Source organism: Kogia breviceps, chromosome 14 (genome assembly GCF_026419965.1).
Source record: "Kogia breviceps isolate mKogBre1 chromosome 14, mKogBre1 haplotype 1, whole genome shotgun sequence".
Taxonomy (NCBI): Eukaryota; Metazoa; Chordata; class Mammalia; order Artiodactyla; family Physeteridae; genus Kogia; species Kogia breviceps.
In genome coordinates this window covers 32,757,599-32,782,143 of record NC_081323.1, presented here as the reverse complement: position 1 = coordinate 32,782,143, position 24,545 = coordinate 32,757,599, and the positions used below count along the sequence as shown (strand labels likewise).

The 24,545-nt window shown below is 40.8% G+C and overlaps 1 protein-coding gene across 3 annotated transcripts; it reads right to left on the bottom strand.

The window, feature by feature from the left end:
• Positions 1–1,828: 1,828 nt before the first annotated feature.
• GINS1 (GINS complex subunit 1) lies at positions 1,829–24,246 on the bottom strand. Of its 3 annotated transcripts, none has more exons than XM_059037609.2 (7): positions 24,054–24,246; positions 19,013–19,077; positions 17,037–17,135; positions 16,334–16,424; positions 13,840–13,956; positions 9,113–9,187; positions 1,829–6,239 (listed from the first exon to the last, which is right to left on the bottom strand). In XM_059037609.2, exons 1-7 carry the CDS (start codon positions 24,126–24,128, stop codon positions 6,171–6,173), a joined length of 591 nt encoding a protein of 196 aa, XP_058893592.1. In that variant the 5' UTR covers positions 24,129–24,246; the 3' UTR covers positions 1,829–6,170. The 3 variants fall into 3 exon arrangements, with proteins under 3 accessions (XP_058893592.1, XP_066869937.1, XP_066869938.1); XM_067013836.1 differs by having other exon boundaries at positions 23,849–24,223; XM_067013837.1 differs by lacking the exons at positions 16,334–16,424; positions 17,037–17,135; positions 19,013–19,077 and having other exon boundaries at positions 4,164–6,239; positions 24,054–24,245.
• Between the last annotated feature and the right edge of the window lie 299 nt (positions 24,247–24,545).

The following is a 24,545-nucleotide window of genomic DNA, read 5'->3' as shown; positions in this document are numbered from 1 at the left end:
AGAAGACAAAAATAACTGGGCTGTTTATGGGCTGAAAGGTTCAATATTGTTAAGATGTCAATTCTTCCCAAATTGATACACAGATTCAATGCAGTTCCAAACAAAATGCTACCAGGTCTGTTTTTGGTAGAAACTGACAAGCTGACCCTAAATTTCATATGAAAAGGAAAGGACTTAGCACAGCCAAGACAAATAAGTAGAAATTTGGAGCAAACTAGATAATGCTATCTATTTCTAGAACTATTCCAATCAGCGACCTCAGCTTCCACACTAAATAACTAGAAAAAGAAGAAGAAATTAAACCCAAAGTAAACAGAAAGAAGGAAATCCTGATGATCACTACAGAGGTCAAGGAATAGAATGGGTGGGCAAACTCCATGCTGTGGGGGAAACCCAGCCCCAGGGCCTCTGCTTTGTGAATAGAATGCTTGGCACAGCAAACCATTCACTTGCATATTGTGAGGACAAAGGTACTACAGCAGTTGAATATACATATACCACCCCCACACCCCTGCCGTGACCTTGGAATCCACACCTTACACCATATACAAAAATTAACTCAACACCATTGTAAAGCAATTATACTCCAATAAAGATGTTAAAAAAAATTAACTCAAAATGGATCATAAACTTAAGTGTAAAACCTAAAAGTTTCCTTCTAGATGAAGGAAAAAAATTTCTTAGATATGACTCCAAAAGCATAAAAATACACGAATAAATTTGATTTTATCAAAACCAAAAATGTCTACTTTTCAAAAGATTCTGTTAAGGGACTTCCCTGGTGGTCCAGTGGGTAAGACTGTGCTCCCAATGCAGGGGGCCTGGGTTTGATCCCTGGTCAGGGAATTAGATCCCACATGCATGCCACAACGAAAAAGTTCGCATGCTGCAACCAAAGATCCAGTATGCTTCAATTAAGACCCGGCGCAGCCAAAATAAATAAATAAATAATTTAAAAAGAAAAAAAAAAGATTCTGTTAAAAAAAAAAAAGGAATAGACAGACAAGCCACAAACTGGGAGAAAAATCTTTGCAAAACATATATCTCATAAAGGACTTATATCCAGAATATATATAAAGAACTCCCAAAACTCAAGAAAACAACCTAGTTTTTTAACAAATGGACAAAGATTTAGACAAACTCACCAACAAAAGATATACACATTCCAAATAATCACATGTAAAGATACTCAACATCATTAGTCATTAGGGAAATGCAAATTAAAATCTTAACAAGATAGCACTACAGGCCTATTAGAATGGGTACAATTTGAAAGGCTAATCGTAGCAACTGTTGGAGAGGATGTGGAAGAAATGGAATTCATACACTGCTGGTGTGAATGCAAAATGCACAACAATCCTGGAGGAGTTTGGAAGTTTCTTAAAAAGTTAAAATTACACCTACAGTATGACCCAGCCATTTTACTCCTAGTTATTTGCCTCAAAGGAAAGGAAATACGTGTCCATAAAAGACTTGTACTCAAATGTTCCTGGCACCTTTTTTGTAACAGCCCCAAACTGGGAATAACATACTATTAGCAAAGGGGGTAGGGAGGAGTGACTCTCATTATTTCTGGTGGTAGTACAAATTTTAATTCCTACATATTGTGGCAAAAGCCATCAAAATTATAACTGTCCTACACACAAAGCTGTATATGTATAAAATGATATATGTATGAGGTTACTCACATAGGTTTGTCTATAATAACAAAAGGATGGAAACTGTTCAAGTGTCCATCAATAAGGCAATAGAATTTTTTTTCAAAAGGTATTTAACACCCTCTGTTAGTTTGCAAGGGCTGCCAAAACAAAATATTACAGACTGGGTGTCTTAAACAAAAGAAATTTATTTTCTTACAGTTCTGGAGGCTAGAAATCCAAGATCAAGGTTATTAGCAAGTTTGTTTTTCCTGAGGCCTCTGTCCTTGACTTGCAGATGGCTGCTTTCTTTGCGATTACATTTTGTACTATACAAAAACATTGTTTTTTGTAAAGTTACAAAATAGAATAAATTCAACTCATCCAAAAATACTATCAATTGTGAAAAGCAATAGATCATCTGAAATCTACATCTTCCTCCTCTAAATCCTAAAAGATTAATGCATTATCATTACAGATATTTCTTTTAGTTACGTGACTAAGACAGATACATATTAGGAATGACCATATGTAGAGAAAAGAAAACAATTCCTCAAAACATTTTGAAATATAGAATAAAATATTTAGAAAAACATGATTTAACTGAAATTTACTTAAGAAAAAGTAGAAAACTTGACCATAAACTAAAGAAAATAAAAAATTCATCAAAGATCAACATCTCTCTCCAAAGAAGACTCAGACTGAGATGGTTCTGTAGGTATTAATGCTATTTTAAAAGGTACATTTCTATTAGAAATAAAGAAACAAGCACCACTAAAAAGAGACACCAGAACACTGACACCCCATCTGACTGTGGGGCCTCTCATTCTGCCTTCATGTAGTTCACATGGCCTCTTCACTGAATCTGGGAGCCTATGACTGTATTAATTGACTGGATTCGACAGAAATGGTACTAGTTCAGTACTAGGCCTAGCCCTTCAGAAAACTAGCAGCGGGACTTCCCTGGTGGCACAGTGGTTAAGAATCCTCCTGCCAATACAGAGGACACAGGTTTGAGCCCTGGTCTGGGAAGTTCCCACATGCCGTGGAGCAAATAAGTCTGTGTGCCACAACTACTGAGCCTGCGCTCTACAGCCCGTGAGCCACGACTACTGAGCCCACGTCCACAACTACTGAAGCCTGCATGCCTAGAGCCCGTGCTCCACAACAAGAGAAGCCACTGCAATGAGAAGCCTGCACACCACAACGAAGAGTAGCCCATGCTCGCTGCAACTAGAGAAAGGCCGCGTGCAGCAACGAAGATCCAACACAGCCAAAAAAATTTAAAAAATTTTTAAACAATTTTAAAAATTAAAAAAAAAAAAAAAAACCCAATAAGAAAACTAGCAGCACCCACATCCACCCTCTTAACCCTGCAGGAGTCCTAAGTTGCCAGGTGAGAAGCCCAGCCAGCTTGCTGGAGAGAACCACGGGAGAGGCCCACATGGAGACCAGAGGCCGAGCCATCCCAGCCAGGCCACCAACTGAATGCAACTGCATCAGGGACCCCAAGCAAGATCTGCAGAACCTCCCAGCTGAGCCCAGTCAACCCACAGAACTGGGAGAACTAATAAAATGGTGTTATTTAAAGCCACTGTGTTCAGATGGCTGTTTCATAGGAGCAGATTATTGAAAACACTGACAAAGTACAGACACATATGTGAAGACACACACGTTTCCCCCTTCCCAAACACTATAAACCAGCATCACTCACAGTTGCAAAATTCCACAATAAAATAACACCAAATCAAATCCTGCAGTTCACTGAATGGTTAACACACCACAGCCAAGAAGAATGTTAAAAATGGAATGCAAGATAGTTCAACAATAAAATTCTATATATATAAAATTCATAAACTTTAGGGAGTTAAGTGAGAAACCATATATGATCATCACTTAAGTTCCCAAAGTGTACTTGGAAAAATCATGTTTGTTAACTACCACTGTTTTGTTTTATTATGGTATTGAATTTATTTTGAGGTTCAAGTTGCACTGGCCACAAGTTTTGGTAGTTTTCCTGGAGAAGTATGGGGATAGAGAGATTAAGAAGACTGTGGCATTCCAGTCAAGTCAGGAAAAAGATAAGTTGTTAGCTATTACCAGCAGTAGTCAACATTTTCCTGACAGTTCTAGACAACAAAATCAATGTGAAAAAGAAATGAGTTTATATAGGAATGTGGCCAAATGATCATAATTTACAGCTTTTTTATAGGTATCAGCCCAAACCAATTAGAAAATACAATGGAAGAGAAGATTCCATTCATATTAGAAACAAAAACTAGAAAGTAATTGGGCAAACACTAAATAGAAATGGGATTGCACTTATATCCGTAACCAGTTAACGGTGGACACACTGGATGGTGGTATTCATTTTTTACACTGTATTTTTTTTTTTACCTTAACTGTGCACATATTACCTCTATAATAAGAAAAAAACATATATTTTAAAATTTTAGCCACAATTCTAGAGCCAGTCAACATAAATCAATAAAACCTACAAAATTTTAACTTTTCAACAAGCATACATTCACTTCAAAAAAGGAATATACTTATTTTATTCTGGGAATTAAACAGAAAAGTACAACATATATCAATAATTTACATAGAGGAATGATGCTGGGCTGCCAACAGGGCAATGGCCTTCACTGCTGTCTGTCCTCATGGCTGATTCACACGGACTCTAGGATCACCTGCACATGGTTCCACGTGCTTGGAAGAGCAAAATGCAAGGGAAGGAAGTGACCACTGATGGACAGTTAAAACATCATCCATCCCATTCACTAGGGAAATATTCCATATTGTTTACTGGCAGAGATTCAGATGAAAATCTGATGTGGCTACGAACCTATGGGAGGAATTATTTTTAAAAATGAGGGGATTCCCTGGCAGTACAGTGGTTAGGACTCTGTGCTTTCACTGCTGAGGGCATGGGTTCAGTCCCTGGTGAGGAAAGTAAGATCCTGCAAGCCGAGTGGCGCGGCCATAAAAATACATAAACAAAAACAAACAGTCTGTCAAGGGCTGCCTACTGACCTAAGTACATGTGTTGTGAAAATATGCAGATCCACACCCTAGGCAGAGCCTCTCTATAGCTTGATTTCTTGAGTATAATTTTGGCCAGAAACATTCGCCTGTTTAAGAAATAAACTGCACAGAGTGTCAGGTACTGGGTTTATCTGGATTTTAAATTTGAATGCCTCTGAGATTACAGCCCATCGTCATTCCTGTACGTAAATTACTGATATATGTTGTACTTTTCTGTTTAATTCCCAGAATAAAATAATAAGTATATTCCTTATTTGAAGTGAATGTATACTAGCTGAAACGTTAAAGTTTTGTAGGTTTTATTGATTTATGTTGATTGGCTCTAGTCACTGGTCATGGAGGGGACCGGTGCGGAAAAGCCACTGACCACCAGGCAAGACCACTCTGTGCCTCTCCAATGTCTACCATTTTCAGTTTATCAGGCAACAGAAACTGCGCTCCACTTAGCTGACCAGCCCTTCATGTGACTTTCTGGTCACTGTGACTGCTGGGGGGAAACTGCACAAAGCTCCTTTCCTAGCCCCAATTTCAGTTTCCCTTTCCAAAGGGGAGATCCTGGTGCTCACCCAACAAGCTCACAGACAGGCACGAGCCAGACCAGCCACCACTGCTGTAAATGGGCAAAATCCACTGTGTCCTTCTTTTCTTCCTAAGCAGCCAGGTGATAAGTTAACATGTTATTAAACATTAAATACACTGAAAATTTTATAGGCCATCAGCTCCACCTGCCCATGTGATTTGGGAACACGAATTGCAGAAATTCAGCTCCCCAGCTTGCACAATGCACACTTCCAGCAACACAAGATGCACAAGGACCTCCTATCTCCCTATACAGCCAGGTGAAACTTCCTCATTGTTTAAAGGAGATTAAAATGTAATACTGATAATTTACTTTCATTAAACAAAAACACACTATAGTATTTTGGGAACTGTATATAGTATTTTGGGAATTGTAGGAATGTTGTGATTACAGATACAACCACACAAAGGGGAGAATCCTGTACAATAGAAAAATAAACCACTTCCACCTTGTGAGCACAGAATGAGAAGATGGCGGTGTATGAACTAGGAAGCACTCTCTTTAGGCACAGAATCTGCTAGAGCCTTGATTGATCCTGCACTTCCCTCTAGAACTGTGGACAGCAGATTGGATACGTGGAGTCTCTGTATAGCAAGAATTCAAACTCTCTATTGAGAACTGATGCTTCAAAATGCAAGCATACACCACAGATTCAAAAATATGTTTACCATGGAAGGTTACAGAATTATATTTGGAAATTAAATAAAAGAGAAACTAAGGTTCAAATGAAAAAAAAGAAAAAGAAAAACAAACCATACTCCTTGGCCAAGCATTCCTGGTTAAAGAAAGTCTAAATTTTAAAACCAAAAAGTGGTGGGCCTGGGGGAGGTGGAGAGGGAGGTGGAGAAGTGTCCTTGGTTGGGTCCAGCCTCGAACGGCGGAAGCCTTAGCAGCCATCTGGCGCGAGGTCACGATAGCACGTGCTCCAGGATGCCTTGTCTAATCAGCTGCTCGCACTTCCACCGAGGTAGAAAGTGCTGAGGGAAGAGGGGGAGGAAGAAAAAGGAATGAAAAGAATGTTAAATTACACGATGCGTCATTAAAAAGCAGCAACGCATTATATATATATTTCAAACTCCACCAGCTAAGTAGTTAAAAGCTAAACTTAAGTATTTTTGCAATTTTAATCAACCGAAATGGATGTCACCTAGAGCTGCACTGAAATCTGAATTTTATAAACAAATTCATGTTTTGCTTAAGTTAAATTTAACTAAAGAGTTTTGAATTCTAGTAGGTATTTTCCTTAATGTTTGCATTTTAAAATTTATGCACAGAAAACTCAGGTAGGTGAGATTTGGGGCACTGGATCACAAGTGGTACAGCAACAGCTCATTAGGAAGGCAAACGGAAGGAGTGTCTTCTCCATTAAACCTTTTCTAGGATCCGAGTCTGAACAGTCATTCTTCTACTAACAGTGTAACTCTTCTCCCATATTTTCCAAGGATTAAAAGTCATTGTAACCTATAACATGGGTGCTGGTCACACGCTGTGTGTGAGGATGCCAGTGCCTGGCTAAGGCTCATCCTCAACGTCTCCTGAGAGGACAGTGCTCTCGTTCTGAGGTGGAAAGGAGTCTCCTTGTCTGATTCCCTCTCAAAACACCAGGGCTTAAAACAAAAGTGAATATTTAGTAAACTCTGGAGCGGGGAGGTGCTGGAAGTGAGGCAGGAAGACTTTCCAAGCTCACAAGTGACCAAAGAAACCTCAAAGACGAGACAGAGATACTTGGGTAAAGACAAGAAACAGTACATTAGAAAGTGCAGCGTAGGTAACCCTAGAAAGTAACTGAAGCAGAGAGTATGCAAAGTACTCAAGGAAGCAGATGCCACTGCAGTGGCACCATGCACCTGACAGTCCTCCACAAACTCAAAGGCCTCAGGTGAGACCCATGACCAAAGAAACTCCTCCAAACCAGCCATGAAGACCCATAGGCCAAGGACTGTTGTCTCATTTAACTGAATTTTTTAAAAGCCTTAAGAATATAAAATGTAAAAAAATAAATAAATAAAGAGAGAAAATACTATAGAGTTGTTCATTTAACAATTATTCCAATATCTACTAAAAAGAGGGAGTTCTGATTTCTGGACAGGGAAGCATGCTTGCCATAGAGTCAATAATAAAGGAATGTACAGTAGGAAAATGTTTCCCTATTAATACTTTACATTATGTGTGTGATCTACACTATAGATTTTATAGAAAACTGGTTTCAGATGTGCTCAGACATTTTAGAAGTCCCTTAATATCAATTACAGTAGATTATGCTTTTAAGTTTCCCCATTTTTATAGGGTGATACTGAGAGACAAAGTCTCATTAAGAGGAAGGTTTCTGAATGTGCCACACAGTAAACAGCAATCCTTTAACAGCAGCAGACAGAGGAGGGACTGGGTTTCGGCTGCCCTGGCCCCACCCAGGTCCTCCCTGCTGAGGAGTCTTAGTACACCTGGTGGGAAGACTGGCCACAAAGCTCGAGAAAGAAATTCAACCATGGGACACTGTTTGGGGTGAAGTGCATTTTCTCAGATCTTGCTTTATGAGGCTAGCTTTGTTCTTGTGAACCCAGAGCTTCACCATCTATTTTCTATTCATTAGTATCCTTGGAAGGGAAACTTTTGCCTTAACAACCAAAGATTTTAGGGTACCCTGAAAATCTGTCTTTAATAATTTCAACTTTTGTTTCAGGAAACTATTTAAAATTCCAAGGGTACTAGTAAAATAAGAGACCAACTCACCCTCCCTTAGGGAAATGAGCTAGGAAACCACATAACCAGAACCATTCTTTGGCTCAACAGAACAAACAGAAGTCAACAAAAGTGACTAGGGTCATTAAATACCGACCGTCTCATAACAAGATGGCAGGCAACAAAGGAAAGAGTGGTTTTTACTAGTTCACCTTTCCTCCTATGCTAACATGACTACAGAAAATAGAGATAGGATAAAATAAATTTAGCTAATGTGAATTCATCTAGTGTGAACCTGAAGAATTCTAAGGAAACAATAAATTGAGAATCTTCGTAAGGAAAAATTTAGTGAGTTACAATTTCACAATTTCAGTCTTTCCCTATTAAATTCTATTATGTTTATATATTAAATACTTAGAATTTTTTTGATCCATATCACTCATTGTTAGCTAAAGAACTAGGATTTAAAAGGTGAAGAAGTATAGGCTGAAAACTAGTGCTTAGCACCTTTTTAATAAATAATAATTTGAAGAAAGGAGCTAAATGCAACAACTTAATAGCCCCTTAACTAGAGTAAGACCCACTGTGGCAACTTCCCAGGGAAATGCTTAGTATTAAATTCAAGCAATACCCTAGTAAATTATAGCTAATGCTTGAGCATGGGTTTGAACTGCATGACACCACTCAAATATGCATATACACACACCTGTATTTTCATTTTACAGATCTTTAAATTGACTAAGTATGGGAAAAAGTTTGTGTTCGATTAGAGATCCTAACAGGTGGAATCAAAAGAACTAGGGCTTGGGTCCTAATTCTATGCAAACTGTTTTAGCTTCCAGCCTTTGGGTGAGTCATTTATCAATCCCTTTGCTTTTGAGGCAGAGATAGAAGTACTCAGATTACCGACTGTGTGGGGAGAGGGGAGTCTGTAGGCACCCCAAATCCCTGTGCATTGTTCAAGGGTCAACTGTAATTAACCCTTTCTTACTATATGCAACGTTTGCTTCACGTCTTTACATTTAGAAAAAGGACAAGAGTATTTTATAATAAACATAATTCCTACGATACAAATGATCATCACAAGGTGATACTTACCTTGCTACTGATTCCAACATTTTCATCATTCAACACTCTTACAAAATTTAAAGTATCTTAAGACAATAAATACCTGGCTATTTTTTTTTAATAGGACTGAAGTACCATCATCAACTTCAAATTCTCCATAGTCTTTTAGACACCGCACCTGAAAAGAAAAACTGATGTTTTATCTAAATTACTTTTTAATATGTAGAAACCATAAAGTAGATGGGGATTTATATATACCCATATGAAAAGTATTAGGCTTTCTCTTTATTTCTTCTATGTGTACTTAGGCCTAGTACTTCTGGTGGTTCCAATTGTCCTGTTTTGACAGGGAGGAAGAAAAATGGCAAATCTCCGAATATATGTGTACGTCAGCACTGACAGCAAGGAAACCTAAGGAGCTGCCAAAAAGAGACAATGTCACTGGATTGTTTTCCCTCTGCAAACTGTGAAAAATCAAGCAGTTGAAAATACATCTACAGGGACTTCCCTGGTGGTCCAGTGATAAAGAATCCGCCTTACAATGCATGGGACGCAGGTTCAATCCCTGGTCAGGGAACTAAGATCCCACATGCCACAGAGCAACTAAGCCCATGCAACTAAGCCTGCCCACCACAATTACTGAGCTTGTGCACCTCAACTAGAGCCCATGCGCCCTGGAACCCTGCGCCACAACTACAAAGCCCACATACCATGGAGCCCATGCACCACAACCAGAGAAGAGAAAACCGCACGCCACAACTAAAGAAGCCCGCACACCACAATGAAAGATCCCTCATGCCTCAACGAAGATCCCACGTGCCACAACTAAGACCTGACACAGACAAAAAGAAAATTAAAAAGAAAACAAAAAACCCCCATATCTATAAAGAAAAGAGAACGTTTTAGATCTATCCCAACCCGCCTCTTACAGATTCCTCCCATAAAGTATCAATATCTGAGGACAGGACATAAGTCTATAAGATCTGTTTTACAGATTCTGCCAATCTCCTTTGATTGATTGATTCAGACTCTTTCCCAGTATTACTTAGAAGCACACTAGGAAAGAGAAGATATAGACTCATGCTATAAGAATCAGGAGAGGCTCTTAGTTGGAAGGTGGGAGGGGTAAGGAGCCTGATAACCACTTCTGCAACTGCAAAGAAGGAACATTCAAAGGTAGCCCCAGAAATTTCAGACCTGGCTCAGCTTCAAGTGCTGCCACAGGAAGGCAGGAGGGCATTTTCATCTCCTATGACAGTTCAGATCTCAGTTTATTCTCCAGAGTACTAGCACTGGTGTTAGCAAAGCCAACTCCAGCGGCACATCTCAGATTCCTACTTTTCCTGGATAATTTCATATCCTGTGATTCCTCTGCAATCCTACCATGACTCCCAAAGGTATTTTAAGTTGGTTTGAGAAATACAAGAAAAATCACCCCCACCACCAGCGTTTTGCTTCTTTAAATAGACTTTTATTGTGGAAAACCTCAAACACATTGAAAAGTAAAAAGGCTAATAAACTCAATGTTCTACCAACTGGCTTCAAATACTATCGACATGTGGTCAATCTTGTTCTCTCGCCCACTTCTGGGTTATTTTGAAGCAAATCCTAGACATCATTTCATTTAATCTATAATTATTTTAGTGCTTATTTCTATAAAATAAGATTTTTTAAAAAATCCCAAGACCATTATCACATCTTATTAATAATTTTTTAATATTATGAAATACCCAGTTAGAATCCAAATTTCCCCATTTTGTCGCATTAATTTTTTTTTTTTAAGTTGCCATGCTCAAATGAGAGTCAAACGACAGCTACACATTACACATTTCTGATATGTCTCCAAGTCTCCTTTAATCTACAGGGTTCTCCCCCTTCCCCTTTCCCTTGGCAACTTACTTGTTAAAGAAACTGGGCAGTTTGGTAGTTTCCCAAAAAACAGATTCTGTTGTGGACTCCTGTGGGGTCATTTAACATGTTCCCCCACCCCTGAATTTCCTATAAACTGGAAGTTAGGTGTAGGGGCTGGATCAGATCAGGTTTAGTTTTCTGGCAAATGGTGTTATGATGTTGTGAAGCACAAAATGTGTGGTGTCCCTTTTTGTTTTTTGGGTTTTTTTTTTTTGGCTGTGTTGGGTCTTCATTGCTACGCGCGGGCTTTCTCTAGTTGCAGCGAGCAGGGGCTACTTTTAGTTGCAGTGCATGGGCTTCTCATTGCGGTGGCTTCTCCTGTTGCAGAGCACAGGCTCTAGGAGTGCGGGATTCAGTAGTTGCAGCACACGGGCTCAGTAGTTGTGGCACGCAGGCTTCAGTAGTTGCAGCATGTAGTCTCAGTAATTGTGGCATGTGGGCTCTAGAGTGCAGGCTCAGTAGCTGTGGTGCACGGTCTTAGCTGCACAGGCTTAGTTGCTCTACAGCATGTGGGATCTTCCTGGACCAGGGATCAAACCTGTGTCGTCTGCATTGGCAGGCGGATTCTTAACCATTGCGCCACCAGGGAAATCCTGGTGTCCCTTTTTGGATGTTAAGATTGATAAATGGGCCTAGGTGCTATCCATACCCATCCACTACTAAGGTCTCTCTTAAGCTTTTCACCTAATGCTTTAGCAGCTACTTGCCTCCATGCATTAGGGCTACAAAACTGCATTAATCTAGTTTTTTTATTCCTGCTGCATTTATTAGCTGGAATTCTTCTATACAAAAGAGATTTCCCTCGTGAACAATTTGGCTACCCTGAGACAGAATTTGTCAATAACGGCAGACGGATGCTTGACTCCATTCTTTCATTTACCGTTTTCCAAAATGAGTTGCATCCTTCATATTCTCCAAGGAGACCCAAAGAGGTTTCAGTTTTAAAACTGTTGTTGTGGGCTTCCCTGGTGGTGCAGTGGTCGAGAGTCCGCTTGCCGCTGCAGGAGACCCGGGTTCATGCCCCGGTCAGGGAGGATCCTGCGTGCCACGGAGCGGCTGGGCCCGTGAGCCATGTCTGCTGAGCCTGCACGTCCGGAGCCTGTGCTCCGCAACGGGAGAGGCCACAACAGTGAGAGGCCCGCGTACCACAAAAAAAACAAAAAACAAAAAACTGTTGTTAGGTTTCATTATCATTCATGCTTCTAACACAATTGATGTGCTGCAATTCACTGCAGTTTATCATTTTGATGCTCAAATTGTCCTTTCTCTGGCTAATGAGAGCTCCTTCAAATCAGCTCCCAAGTCTTTTCAGCACTCCCCTTGTAGTTCTTGGTACTTACTTTCTTTGCTTTCCATGCTCAGCTTGTACATCTTTAATCTATTTGAGACCTGGAATCAGCCATTTTCCCCCCCAGGAATCCTGGTTTCCTTTCACAGGAAATGGCATATAGACTCAAGAATGTGGATGCTCATGGCTACTGGGTTGGTCCTTGTTTCTAGGCCTTTTCAGTGGACAAAGCTAAGAAATACTTCTTTAGAAGAGATGATTCAACATGAGTCCATGCTATTACTTTTTTGCTCTATTCTTCAATATATAAACTGTTTATTAAAGATTATACTATTCTTAGGAATATTATTACTAATAACATTATTACGAATAATATGATTACTAAAAACAGGTTAAGATTTCTTTGTAATTCTTTTCATCCTTAGTATGTACCTACTAGGGAAATACAATCAATCTGTGTTTTTAAGTAATTTAAATAACCCCTGTTTGACTAATCTACCAACATGAAAACACAGGTTCATTTGTTTCATTTTGTTTTCAAAATGTGTAGGTTGGTTTTCCACTTTGATTTCATTTTGTTTTAACAATACGTAAAATATTTACATGGTTCCAAAGTTTAAACTTTTAAAACAGGTACAGTCAGAAAATTTTAGCTGTTCCATCCTATGTCTGCCACCACCTACAGGTAAAATTTTTGGTTTGAGTTTGTTTCCTTTCTTTTTTGTGCTTTGCTTTATTGTGCTTCTCAGATATTGCGCTTTTTACAAATTGAAGGTTTGTGGCAACCCTGCATTATCAGATGATGGTTAGCATTATAATGTTAATGCATATTCAACAGACTACAGTATAGTGTAAACATAACTTTTATATGTACTGGGAAACCAAAACATTTCGTGACTCACTTTATTGAATATGCACTTTATTGTGGGTCTTAAACCAAACCCATTAAAAAAAAAAACCAAACCCATGATCTCTCCAAGGTATGCCTGTATAAACTAATATATAGTCATATACCCCTTTTCTTTTTTTTTTTAACATCTTTATTGGAGTATAATTGCTTTACAATAGTGTGTTTGTTTCTGCTTTATAACAAAGTGAATCAGCTATACATATACATATATCCCCACATCTCCTCCCTCCTGCGTCTTCCTCCCATCCTCCCTATCCCACCCCTCTAGGTGGTCACAAAGCACCAAGCTGATCTCCCTGTGCTATGTGGCTGCTTCCCACTAGCTATCGATTTTACATTTGGTAGTGTATATATGTCCATGCCACTCTCTCACTTTGTCCCAGCTTACCCTTTCCCCTCCCTGTGTCCTCAAGTCCATCCTCTACATCTGCGTCTTTATTCCTGGCCTACCCATAGGTTCTTCAGAACCTTTTTTTTTTTTTTTTTCAGATTCCATATATATGTGTTAGCATACGGTATTTTCTTTTCTCTTTCTGACTTACTTCACTCTGTATGACAGACTCTGGGTCTATCCACCTCTCTACGAGTATCTCAATTTCGTTTCTTTTTATGGCTAAGTAATATTCCGTTGTATATATGTGCCACATCACCCCTTTTCTTAGACAAAAGTCATCACAGTCTATGCATTAAAGAAAAATCAATTTTAAAAAGGTATACTTACTTCTATGTATAGGCTTTTTGGAGGTTTCATATCCTGTGTGATGTCCAAACCTTCATCTCCTCCCAACGACCTCATGTAGGTAGCAAGGGACTTTTTGTAATGGTTGAACCATTCCATCTACAAACATAAAGATGGCCATTTGACAAAGCTGTAAGAAAACAAACTTGCAGAAATTATATACTAATCCTTTCAAAAACAGCACACATCCCCACATGGATCATTACTATGACCATTCATTCAAACTACAAATATTAGTGACTGCCTGTTATGAACCACGCACTGGTCTAGGTACTTAGGATCATTTAACAAAGTGAACAAACATCTCTGTTCTCACAGAACTTGCATCCCAGCATACTTACAGACCTAAGGAACTTTCCACCAGAAACCAAACCATGAAAAATACACCATTTCAGAATTATTATCTCTTCAAACTTCAAACTCCGTATTGACAGGTTTTCTGAAAGCTATAAAATGCTGTTGAGAAAAACACCCAAATGTCCATCAACTGATGAATGGATAAGATGTGTACATCCCTACAATGGGATTATTCAGTCGTAAATCAGAGTGGAGCTCTTATATGTGTTACCACATGGATGAACCTTGAAAACATGCTGAGTGAAAAACACAAAAGGCCACATATTGTACGATTCCACTCATATGAAAAATCCATATTAGGCCAATCCATGAAGAAAGTAGAGTAGTGGTCTCTAGGGCCTGGGAAGAGGGAACAGAATATGTTCTGGATAAGATGGTGGTGATGGATGCACAACTCTGTGAATATCCTAAATACACTGAATTGTATACTTTAAAAGGATAAACTTTAGGGGATGTAAATTATATCTCAGTAAACCTGTTTTTTTTTTTAATTGTTGAGAGAAATTAAAGAAAACCAAAATATGTGGAAGAATATACCACTTTCAAGGATTGGGTGATTCAGTATTGTAATAACGTCAACTGATCTATAGATTCAATTCAATCTCAATCAAAACCCCAATTTTTTAAAAAATGGAACTTGATAAATTGAGTCTATAATTTGCAAGGAAATGCAGAAGGCCAAAAGCAGTGAAGACACCGAAAAAGAAGAACAAGATGGGAACACTTACTCAAGACTTATTATAAAATTCCAATAATTTAAACAATATGAAATTGGTACAAGGACAAACAGACTAAGAAAGAAGAGAAAGTCCCCATCCAAAATCCACAGATATATTGACATTCAATTTATGACAAGTGGCACTGTGCACAGAGGAAGGGGAAAAGAGGACCTTTTCAATAAATGATGCCATCTTAATATCCATATTCAAAATGCAACTAGGCTCTTACATTATTCACAAAAATCTATTCCAGTACTGTAAATCTTTGTGAAAGGTAAAACAAGATAATTTCTAAAGACTATACACATAACCTGCATTAGTAAAGTGTGTGTGTGCGTATACATACATACACCCCTCCCTCAGGTTCAATAATTTGCCAGAATGACTCACAGAACCCAGGAAAGCACTACACTGACAATCACAGTTTTATTGCAGATACAAATCAGAACCAACCAAAGGAAGAGACACCCAGGATGAGGTCTGGGAGTCCCAAATGTGAAGCTTCGAGTAGCCTATCCCTGAGGAATCAGGACACACCACCCTCCTGGCACACTGATATGTAACAACACACACGAAGTATTGTCAACCAGGGAAGCTCACACAGCTCTGGGGTATCATTACATAGGCTTGATAGATTGATCAAATCATGGTTGATTGAATCACAGGTGACTGAGCTCTACTTCTAGCTCCCCTCTCCTCTCTCCAAGTTGGACTACTGTCAAGAGGCTAAAAGCCCCAAACCTGAGGGGATGGTGGGAACCTCTGAATTTGTAGCCAGTTGGTCAGAAGGGAGGGTGGCCTTGGGAACCTCAAACTTTACGGCTGGTATCTGAAGTGAGAGCAGTCTTAACCTATGAAGTTTGGTCTAACTTTAGGTAGTGTCCGAAGTCACTGCAACACCGTAGGCAGTATGACCCTCACTTTGTAAATGAGGGAGTTTAGGCACAGGGAGAGGTCGAGTCACTTGCCCAAGATCTGATTAGTGGCTGAGCCAAGGTTTGTACACAGGTTTGCTTGGCTCCAATCCTGTGTCCTTAAATATTGTCCCTTAATGACTGGATAAATCAAGAATTCAAGTATTCACATTGATAAGCAAATTATGTATACCCACATATTTTATGGAAAATCTCCCAATAATAATGCCAGGTTTTTCATCCTACTGATGGATCACTAACAAGTAACATAATGAGACCCTTTATTTTGTTAAGTAGTAGTAGTTTTCCATATAGCATTTAGAATTACTCCTACCATTCTCATCACAGTATATACTACAGACCAAAAATTACTCAAAAACAAATGTTAAAACAAAAAAGAGAAATACTATAAAATCTATTACAGAACACTGCCATAATCTCCGCGATTTTCCAAACTCACAAACTTGAAAAACAGTGCTGACTTACTTCTTCAGCAGACATGTGAAATCGTAAAGCACTTGGCAAGACACTGCCACATTCCCACCTGAGTGCTCTAATCCGAAGCAATCGGTCATACCTAGGACATTAATAAGATATTAGATGGCATAACAGAGGGATATTGGAAGTTGTTTTGATCAAGAGAGACTCCAGACTCAACCACCAAAATTTAACATGTGGACTTTTATTTGGTTCCTGAGGCAAACAAACCATTTTAAGAGGGCATCTTTGGGACAACAGGGAGAATAGGAATACAGTATGGAAGGATGCTGTGAAGTCGGGTTCATTCCTCTAGGTATGAGAATCACAGTGGTCATGTAAGGAAAGGTCCAAAAGGTCCTTATTTCTTAGAGATGCATACTAAGGTATTCAGTAGTAAAATGCCCGATGTTCTACAATGTTTTAGCATGGACAAATAAAACAAGATGAAGCAATTATGGCAAAATGTTAAGAATTGTTAAGCCTATATGATGGCTCCATGGGGGTTTGTAATATTATTCCCTACTTTTATGAATACTGCAATTTTTCATTATAAAAAATGTTTAAATAGAAAAAAGAGAAGAATTTAGAATGCTTATAAAAGAGAGACAAATCTAAGAATTCCTGTTATCCATATAAAATGGTTAATTAGGAAACCACATGGGGACCCTCCACTGCTCCCTGCCACCCCAGCAAACACAGAGAAGCTCACAGGTATGCTACAGTGCAGCGCTGATTTCTTAACAAAGAACAGTGTCGAAACTTGATGGTTGGTATCAAATCACCTCGTCCACCTGACTTCGCTTCATTCCTGGTAAAACATTTAAGGAGGAAAAGAAGGTCTATTTCAGTATAAGTCGAATTTTCCAAGCCAACTAACAACTGACTCCATGCTTGTTTTTATCCATTTATGTTAGCAGTTAACCTACCCAAATAGTACCTGCCTCCACATCAGAGCTTTTGCTAACATGTTAAAAGATTAAAAAAGCCAAAAGCTAACTAATTCGCCTAGGATCAGACTCCCAGGGTTTTGTTTAGCCATGTGGCACTTTGCATTTTGCACACTGATTAATCTCCATTGTCTCCAAAAGACAAATACTGTGTTTCCTCACTTTTTGGAATCCCTTTTTCATGGTGGGATAAGACATTCAGATCAAATATCACAGTGCATAGGATTATGACCTCACATCATGTTCTGATCCTATGGAGTCCTCTTTTTGTGGTACTTCCAAATCCTCATTCTAATAAAGTGAGCTAAGAATTCTGGAGTCAGATGGTCCTCCACTCATGCAACAAATATTTATTGATCTTCAACTATGTGCATGTTCTGTACATTAGGGTCCTTCACACAGAGAGGGAGAAAATTTTGGTTTTACCCTATAAAATATGTATCTCCTTGGATATTAGACGAGTATTGCACTTTAAAACCAGATGTATGGGAATTCCCTGGTGGTCCAGTGGTTAGGACTCCACACTTTCACTGCTGAGGGCACAGGTTCAATCCCTGGTCAGGGAACTAAGATCCTGCAAGCCTCGTTGTGCAGCCAAAAAATAAATAAATAAAATAAAATAAAACCAAATGTACAATTGTTTAATGGGTATAGTGTTTCAGTTTTACAAGATGAAGAGTTCTGGAGATGATGGTGATGGCTGTATGACATTATGAATGTACTAAATACACTGAACTGTACGCTTAAAAATGGTTAAGATAGGGGACTTCTCTGGTGGTCCAGTAATTGGGACTCCACACTTCCACTGCAGGGCAGGGGGGCAGGGAACTAGGATCCCACATGCCCCACAGTGTGGCAAAAAAAAAAAAAAAAGTTAAGATAGCAAATGTTATGTGATGTATATTTCACCATAATAAAAAAAAACTGGAAACAAAACAAAGCCAGGTATACAGAATGAATTAGAATCTACTCTGGAGTTTTAAAAGGAAACAAATATAAAATATACATACCTGCTCCAAGCCCTGAAAATAGAGGTAAAATATATGTCCCATTTTACCATGTCTTCTAGATTGTTCTATACACTTCTGCCACTCTACAAACATTAGATTTATTCTCCACATTTTTTATTTTTGTTTTTGGCTACACCAAGAGGCTTGCAGGATCTGAGTTCCCCAACCAGGAATCGAACCCATGCCCCCTGCAGTGGAAACACAGAGTCCTAACCTCTGGATCACCAGGGAATTCCCTATTCTACACATTGTTTACAATGTGCTCTGGATTATAAAGAAATAGCACAGGGCTTCCCTGGTGGCGCAGTGGTTGAGAATCCACCTGCCAATGCAGGGGACAAGGGTTTGAGCCCTGGTTCAGGAAGATCCCACATGCCACAGAGCAACTAAGCCTGTGCACCACAGCTACTGAGCCTGCACTCTAGAGCCCGCGAGCCACAACTATTGAAGCCTGCGCACCTAGAGCCTGTGCTCTACAACAAGATAAGCAACATCAATGAGAAGCCCGCACATGACAATGAAGAGTAGCCTCCGATCGCCGCAACTAGAAAAAGCCCACGTAGAGCAATGAAGACCCAAAGCAGCCAAAGATAAATAAATAAATAATAAATTAATTTAAATATAATAAAAAAATTTTTAAATTAAAAAAATAAAACTAATGTTAAGATTATCTGATTGCAATATCATATTTCTTAAATTGTTTTAAAATATCAATCTTATCAACTTACACATCAGATTGGTTTTGTTCATATAAAGCTTTCATCTCCTCCAGAACCTGCCTGAGTCCATCCTCCTAGAACATATAAAATTACACTCATTAATTCCCCCACCAAGTTTGTAGCAATATTTTATCTATGTTTATCTTTGATTTATGTATGTTATCAAAAATCAATAGTACGGGACTTCCCTGGTGGCGCAGTGGTTAAGAATCCACCTGCCAATGCAGGGGACACGGGTTCGAGCCCTGGTCCGGGAAGATCCCACATGCCGCAGAGCAACTAAGCCCATGCACCACAACTACTGAGACTGCACTCTAGAGCCCGTGAGCCACAACTACTGAGCCCATGTGCCACAACTACTGAAGCCCTCGCGCCTAGAGCCTGTGCTCTGAAACGAGAGAAGCCACTGCAATGAGAAGTCCACGCACCACAACAAAGGGTAGCCCCTGCTCGTCACAACTAGAGAAAGCCCATGCACAGCAACAAAGACCTAACACAGCAAAAAAAACCCAAAAAAACAAAAAAAACAAAAAATAACAACCACTAGTCCTTCCACACCTACTAGGATGACCATGATAACAAGGGTTGGAGAGGATGGGGAGAAATTGGAACCCTTGTACAATGCAGGTAGGAATGTAAAATGGTACAGCCCTGTAGAAAACAGTCTGATGAGTCCACAAAAAGTTAAACACAGAATTACCATATTATCCAGCAATTCCACTCCCAGGTATATCCTCAAGAGAACTGAAAACCTATGTTCATACAGAAACTTGTACACAAATGTTCAGAGCAGCATTATTCATAACAGCCAAAAAGTGGAAACAACCCAAATGTCCAAATGATGAACAGATAAACCAAATACTGTATATCCATTCAATGGAATATTATTCAGCCAAAAAAAGAAATGAAGTACTGATACATGCAACAACATGGATGAACCTTGAAAACATTATGCTTAGTGAAATAAGCCAGACACAGGAAGACAAATGTTTTATGATTCCTCTTACCTGAAATAGGCAAATTCATAGAGACAAAGTAGATTAGAGGTTACCAGGAGCTGAAGGGAAAGAGGAGTGGGGAGTTATTGCTTAAAGGTTATACAGTTTGTTTGGGGTTATGAAAAGTTGTGGAAATAAGAGTGATGGTTGCACAACAATATGAATATAATTAATGTCACTGAAGTGTGTACACTTAAAAATAGCAAATTTTAAGTTATGTATATTTTACCATAACTTAAAAAAATAAAAAGGAATGAATTACTAACACAAAATACACAATTAACATACTGATTAAGGATAATCTTGAATATACTGTACTGAGAAAAGAAGTCAGACAGAAAGTACACACTGTATGCTTCCATCTGGCCCCATCCAGAAAAGTTTGCAACTCCGAGCATGCTGACTCCAGAAATACATTTAAAAAGACAAATATAATCTGTAGCACAGAAAGAAAATCCATGGTTGCCTAAGGCTACAGATGGGAGGTAGCTAGTAGCTACAAAAGAGAAAAGGGAATCTTTGGGGTGACAGAAATCTTGATTGGGTTGCTGGTTATAAGGATTGTATACATTTGTCAAAACTCAAATGTCTATTAAAATGTGTATTTTGTTGTATATAAATTATACCTCGATAAAACTAATGACAAAAAAATCAATAGCCCTACAGAAGCAATAATGCATGACAAAAGTACATAAATAATTTATTATTTACTGGAAAATAATCTTAAAAGATTACTACCAAAAGAAAAACCCACTGCTAGGGCTTCCCTGGTGGCGCAGTGGTTGAGGGTTCGCCTGCCGATGCAGGGGACACGGGTTTGTGCCCCGGTCCGGGAGGATCCCACATGCTGCAGAGCGGCTGGGCCCGTGAGCCATGGCCGCTGAGCCTGCGCGCCCGGAGCCTGTGCTCCGCAACGGGAGAGGCCACAACAGTGAGAGGCCCGCGTACTGCAAAAAAAAAAAAAAAAAAAAAAAAACTACAATCAATGCTGGAGAGGTGCTGGAGAGGGTGTGGAGAAAAGGCAACCCTCCTGCACTGTTGAGGGGAATGTAAATTGATACAGCCACTATGGAGAACAGTATGGAGGTTCCTTAAAAAACTAAAAATAGAACTACCATATGACCCAGCAATCCGACTACTGGGCATATAAACTGAGAAAACCATAATTCAAAAAGATGCATGTACCCCAATGTTCATTGCAGCACTATTTACAACAGCCAGGACATGGAAGCAACCTAAATGTCCATCAACAGATGAATGAATAAAGAAGATGTCGTACATAAATACAATGGAATATTACTCAGCCAAAAAAAGGAACGAAATTGAGTCATTTGCAATGATGTGGACGGACCCAGAATCTGTCATACAGAGTGAAGTAAGTCAGAAAGAGAAAAACAAATACCATATTTTAACGCATATATATGGAATCTAGAAAAATGGTACTGATGAACCTAGTGGCAGGGCAGGAATAGAGATGCATACATAGAAAATGGACTTGTGGACACAGAGGGGGAAGGGGAGGGTGGGACGAATTGAGAGAGTGGCATGGACATATATACACTACCAAATCTAAAATAGATAGCTAGTGGGAAGCAGCAGCATAGCACAGGGAGATCAGCTCGGTGCTTTGTGATGACCTAGAGGGGTGGGATGGGGAGGGTGGGAGGGAGACGCAAGAGGGAAGAGATATGGGGATATATGCATACATATAGCTGATTCACTTTGTTGTACAGCAGAAACTAACACAACATTGTAAAGCAATTATAATCCAATAAAGATATAAAACACACAAGCACACAAAATTTTCCCTTGGAAGGATAAAAACATTAGAATTATAAAATTCATAAATGTCACACAATAAGTCTGTCAACAAGCAACCCCTACACCTGAAACATTGTAAACCAACTATACTTCAATTGAAATTTTTTTTTTTTTTTTTTTTTTTTTTTTTGTGGTACGCAGGCCTCTCACTGTTGTGGCCTCTCCCGTTGCGGAGCACAGGCTCCGGACGTGCAGGCTCAGCGGCCGTGGCTCACGGGCCCAGCCGCTCTGCGGCACGTGGGATCTTCCCGGACCGGGCCACGAACCAGTGTCCCCTGCATCGGTAGGCAGATTCTCAACCACTGCGCCACCAAGGAAGCCCTGACAATTTTTTTAAAAGGAGAAAAAAAAAACACTAATGCTATAACAACAACCAAAAGAAAACCACCCAAAACAAAACAAAGATAAGTAACCCATCTACTCTGGAGCCAAAATATATGCATTAGCAAAAGTGCTTTGGCACTACTGGTATAATTACAGAATTACACTTTACTTAACCCTGCTCGAATATAAGACATGATTCCTGATGAAAACTGAAAGCATGATTTCTACCTTCTCTTTCATCAGCTGGTTAAAAAAGAGATCATAGACAAGTCTGATTTATTAGAATTCGGTTAAATATTCCAGTTATTACAAATATTATTTTAAGGAATAGTTGAAACTCTTGCACAAATGGTAGCTCAGCAGGTATACAAAAGACAAGTGTGAAATAATTTTTTAAAGATACCTAAAATAATTTTCCTAAAAACTCACTTAAACGATTATCAGTTCTGCATGTAGAAAGTGCATAATCATTCCAATTTGCTGAACACAGCACCTAACCATGAGGGATTCTGGAATGAACAACGCAGAGTCCCTGCTCTAAACCAGCCATCATCTGCCTGGGAGGAATAATTCTTGAAAGTCTGTGTGGTCAAGGGTGTGTGGGGTCAAACAGATCAATTCTTGGTCTCAGCTCAGCTGGGCCAGTGGCCGGCTCCGAAGGCAGGCACGACTGCAAGAAAAGGTGCACCTCCGCCAACTAAGACCCAGAAAAGCGAGTGATTTTACAACTTCTAAGTCCGCCCCTGAGCCCCCCACCCAGAAGTGCGAAACCAACACTTATCCTAAAATGTGAGTGAAAAAGAGAGCTGTACTAAGGGTCTGAATAGCCAGCACCGTGGGCAGTCTCTGAGCCCTTGGGCTGGTTTCCTCCCATGTACCACGACCCCCAAAGGACCTAGTCTTCCGACCCCAGCGGGGCCACATTTGACAGCCTCCACGCCTCTTCATTCCAGCGTCTCTACTGAACCTCCCACTGTGGTCTCCTAACTTTTTAGATGAAGTAACTGTCTGAAGTTGCAAGAAAAACAGACTGGACTCAAGGAAACCTGTATTCAGATTGAGGCTCTGGCTCCAATATGCTGCAAGTTAAGGCAAGTTGCTTAACTGGATCCAAAATTTCCGCGCCTCATTTTCCCTATCCATTAAATGACCTAAGTGTTAAACTCACTGCTCTTTAATGTTCAAAACAAAACTCACCTTCCCCACTCTTCCTGCTGACCTCCGATGTTTACTCCGCTACCAGAGAGAGAAGCCTCCCGAGATGCCAACCCCTCTCCTCCCCCACTATCCATCCCATCTCCAGCCCTGTCCTCGTAGCTACAAGTCCTGCTGTCTCAGGACACGGCTTTCAGCGCCCGCTAACAGGGCCGTTCGGACAATACACAGTTCTCGTGTGGTCTACTGTAACCACCCAGAGCCATTCTTCCTTCTCTTCGATCCATTCCCCAAAGTGCCGCCACAGTTATCTTCAAAACACGAAGAGTTACCCCATCGCTACCCTGAAATGCCTTGTGAGTGAACAGCAAACCTCCCGGCCCCAGAGCCCCCGTGCGGCCCAAGCACCCCACGCCGGTCGCCCTTCCCCGGCGGGGAGAGGGTGCCGCAGCGCCGGCTCCCCGGCGGAGCTGCGCTCACTGCATCCTCCCAGGCGCGTCCCTAACGCCCCGCTACCCCGGTCCACACCTCCCAGTGCAACTCACACCTGCGCTCTAGCACCCATCTCCGGGCCTCTCCGGCGCGTCACCGGGGCGAGACGCCGACCGTCCAGACCGCGCGCGGGAAGCCGCAGAAACCAACCCGGCCACATCCACCGCGGAGAACCACGGGCACATCCGCCGTCCCGTCCCGGCTGCGCAGCCCCCAGAAAAGCCACCCCTGGGAGGCGCCCGCCCGCCCGCCGCCCTCACGTTGAAGGCCGGCAGCCTTCCCTCGGCCGCGCGGTGCAGCTCGCGGACCAGCTCTATGGCCCTCTCGCAGAACATGGTGGACGCGCCAGCCCTTTAAGACCACCGGTTCTCAGGCAAACGGCCGCCGAACCAGCCCCTACGGTTTCAACTCCTACAGGTCTGCGACGCGCGGGGCCGGCCCCGCCTCCGCCTCGCTTTGGCGCCCAAATGCGCAACCAATAGGAGCGCACTGCCTGCCTCCAGGGTACGGCGGCGGCCAGGGGACATTTGCCTCCGCTATGCAGCCGCAGTGCCACAGGGAGTCCCACACCTGGGCGGTTGCGGACCTTGGTGTGGCTTCAGCCCATCCCTCCTGTCCAGGCCTCGGTCTGAGCTCAGGCTGAGCCGCAGGACAGCTCCCACGCAGCACAGCTCGGGATGGATGTACGTCCCCTTTTCCGTTGGATTTATTCATTCTCGTTTAGGTTAACGGGCGCGCACGATGCGGTCTAG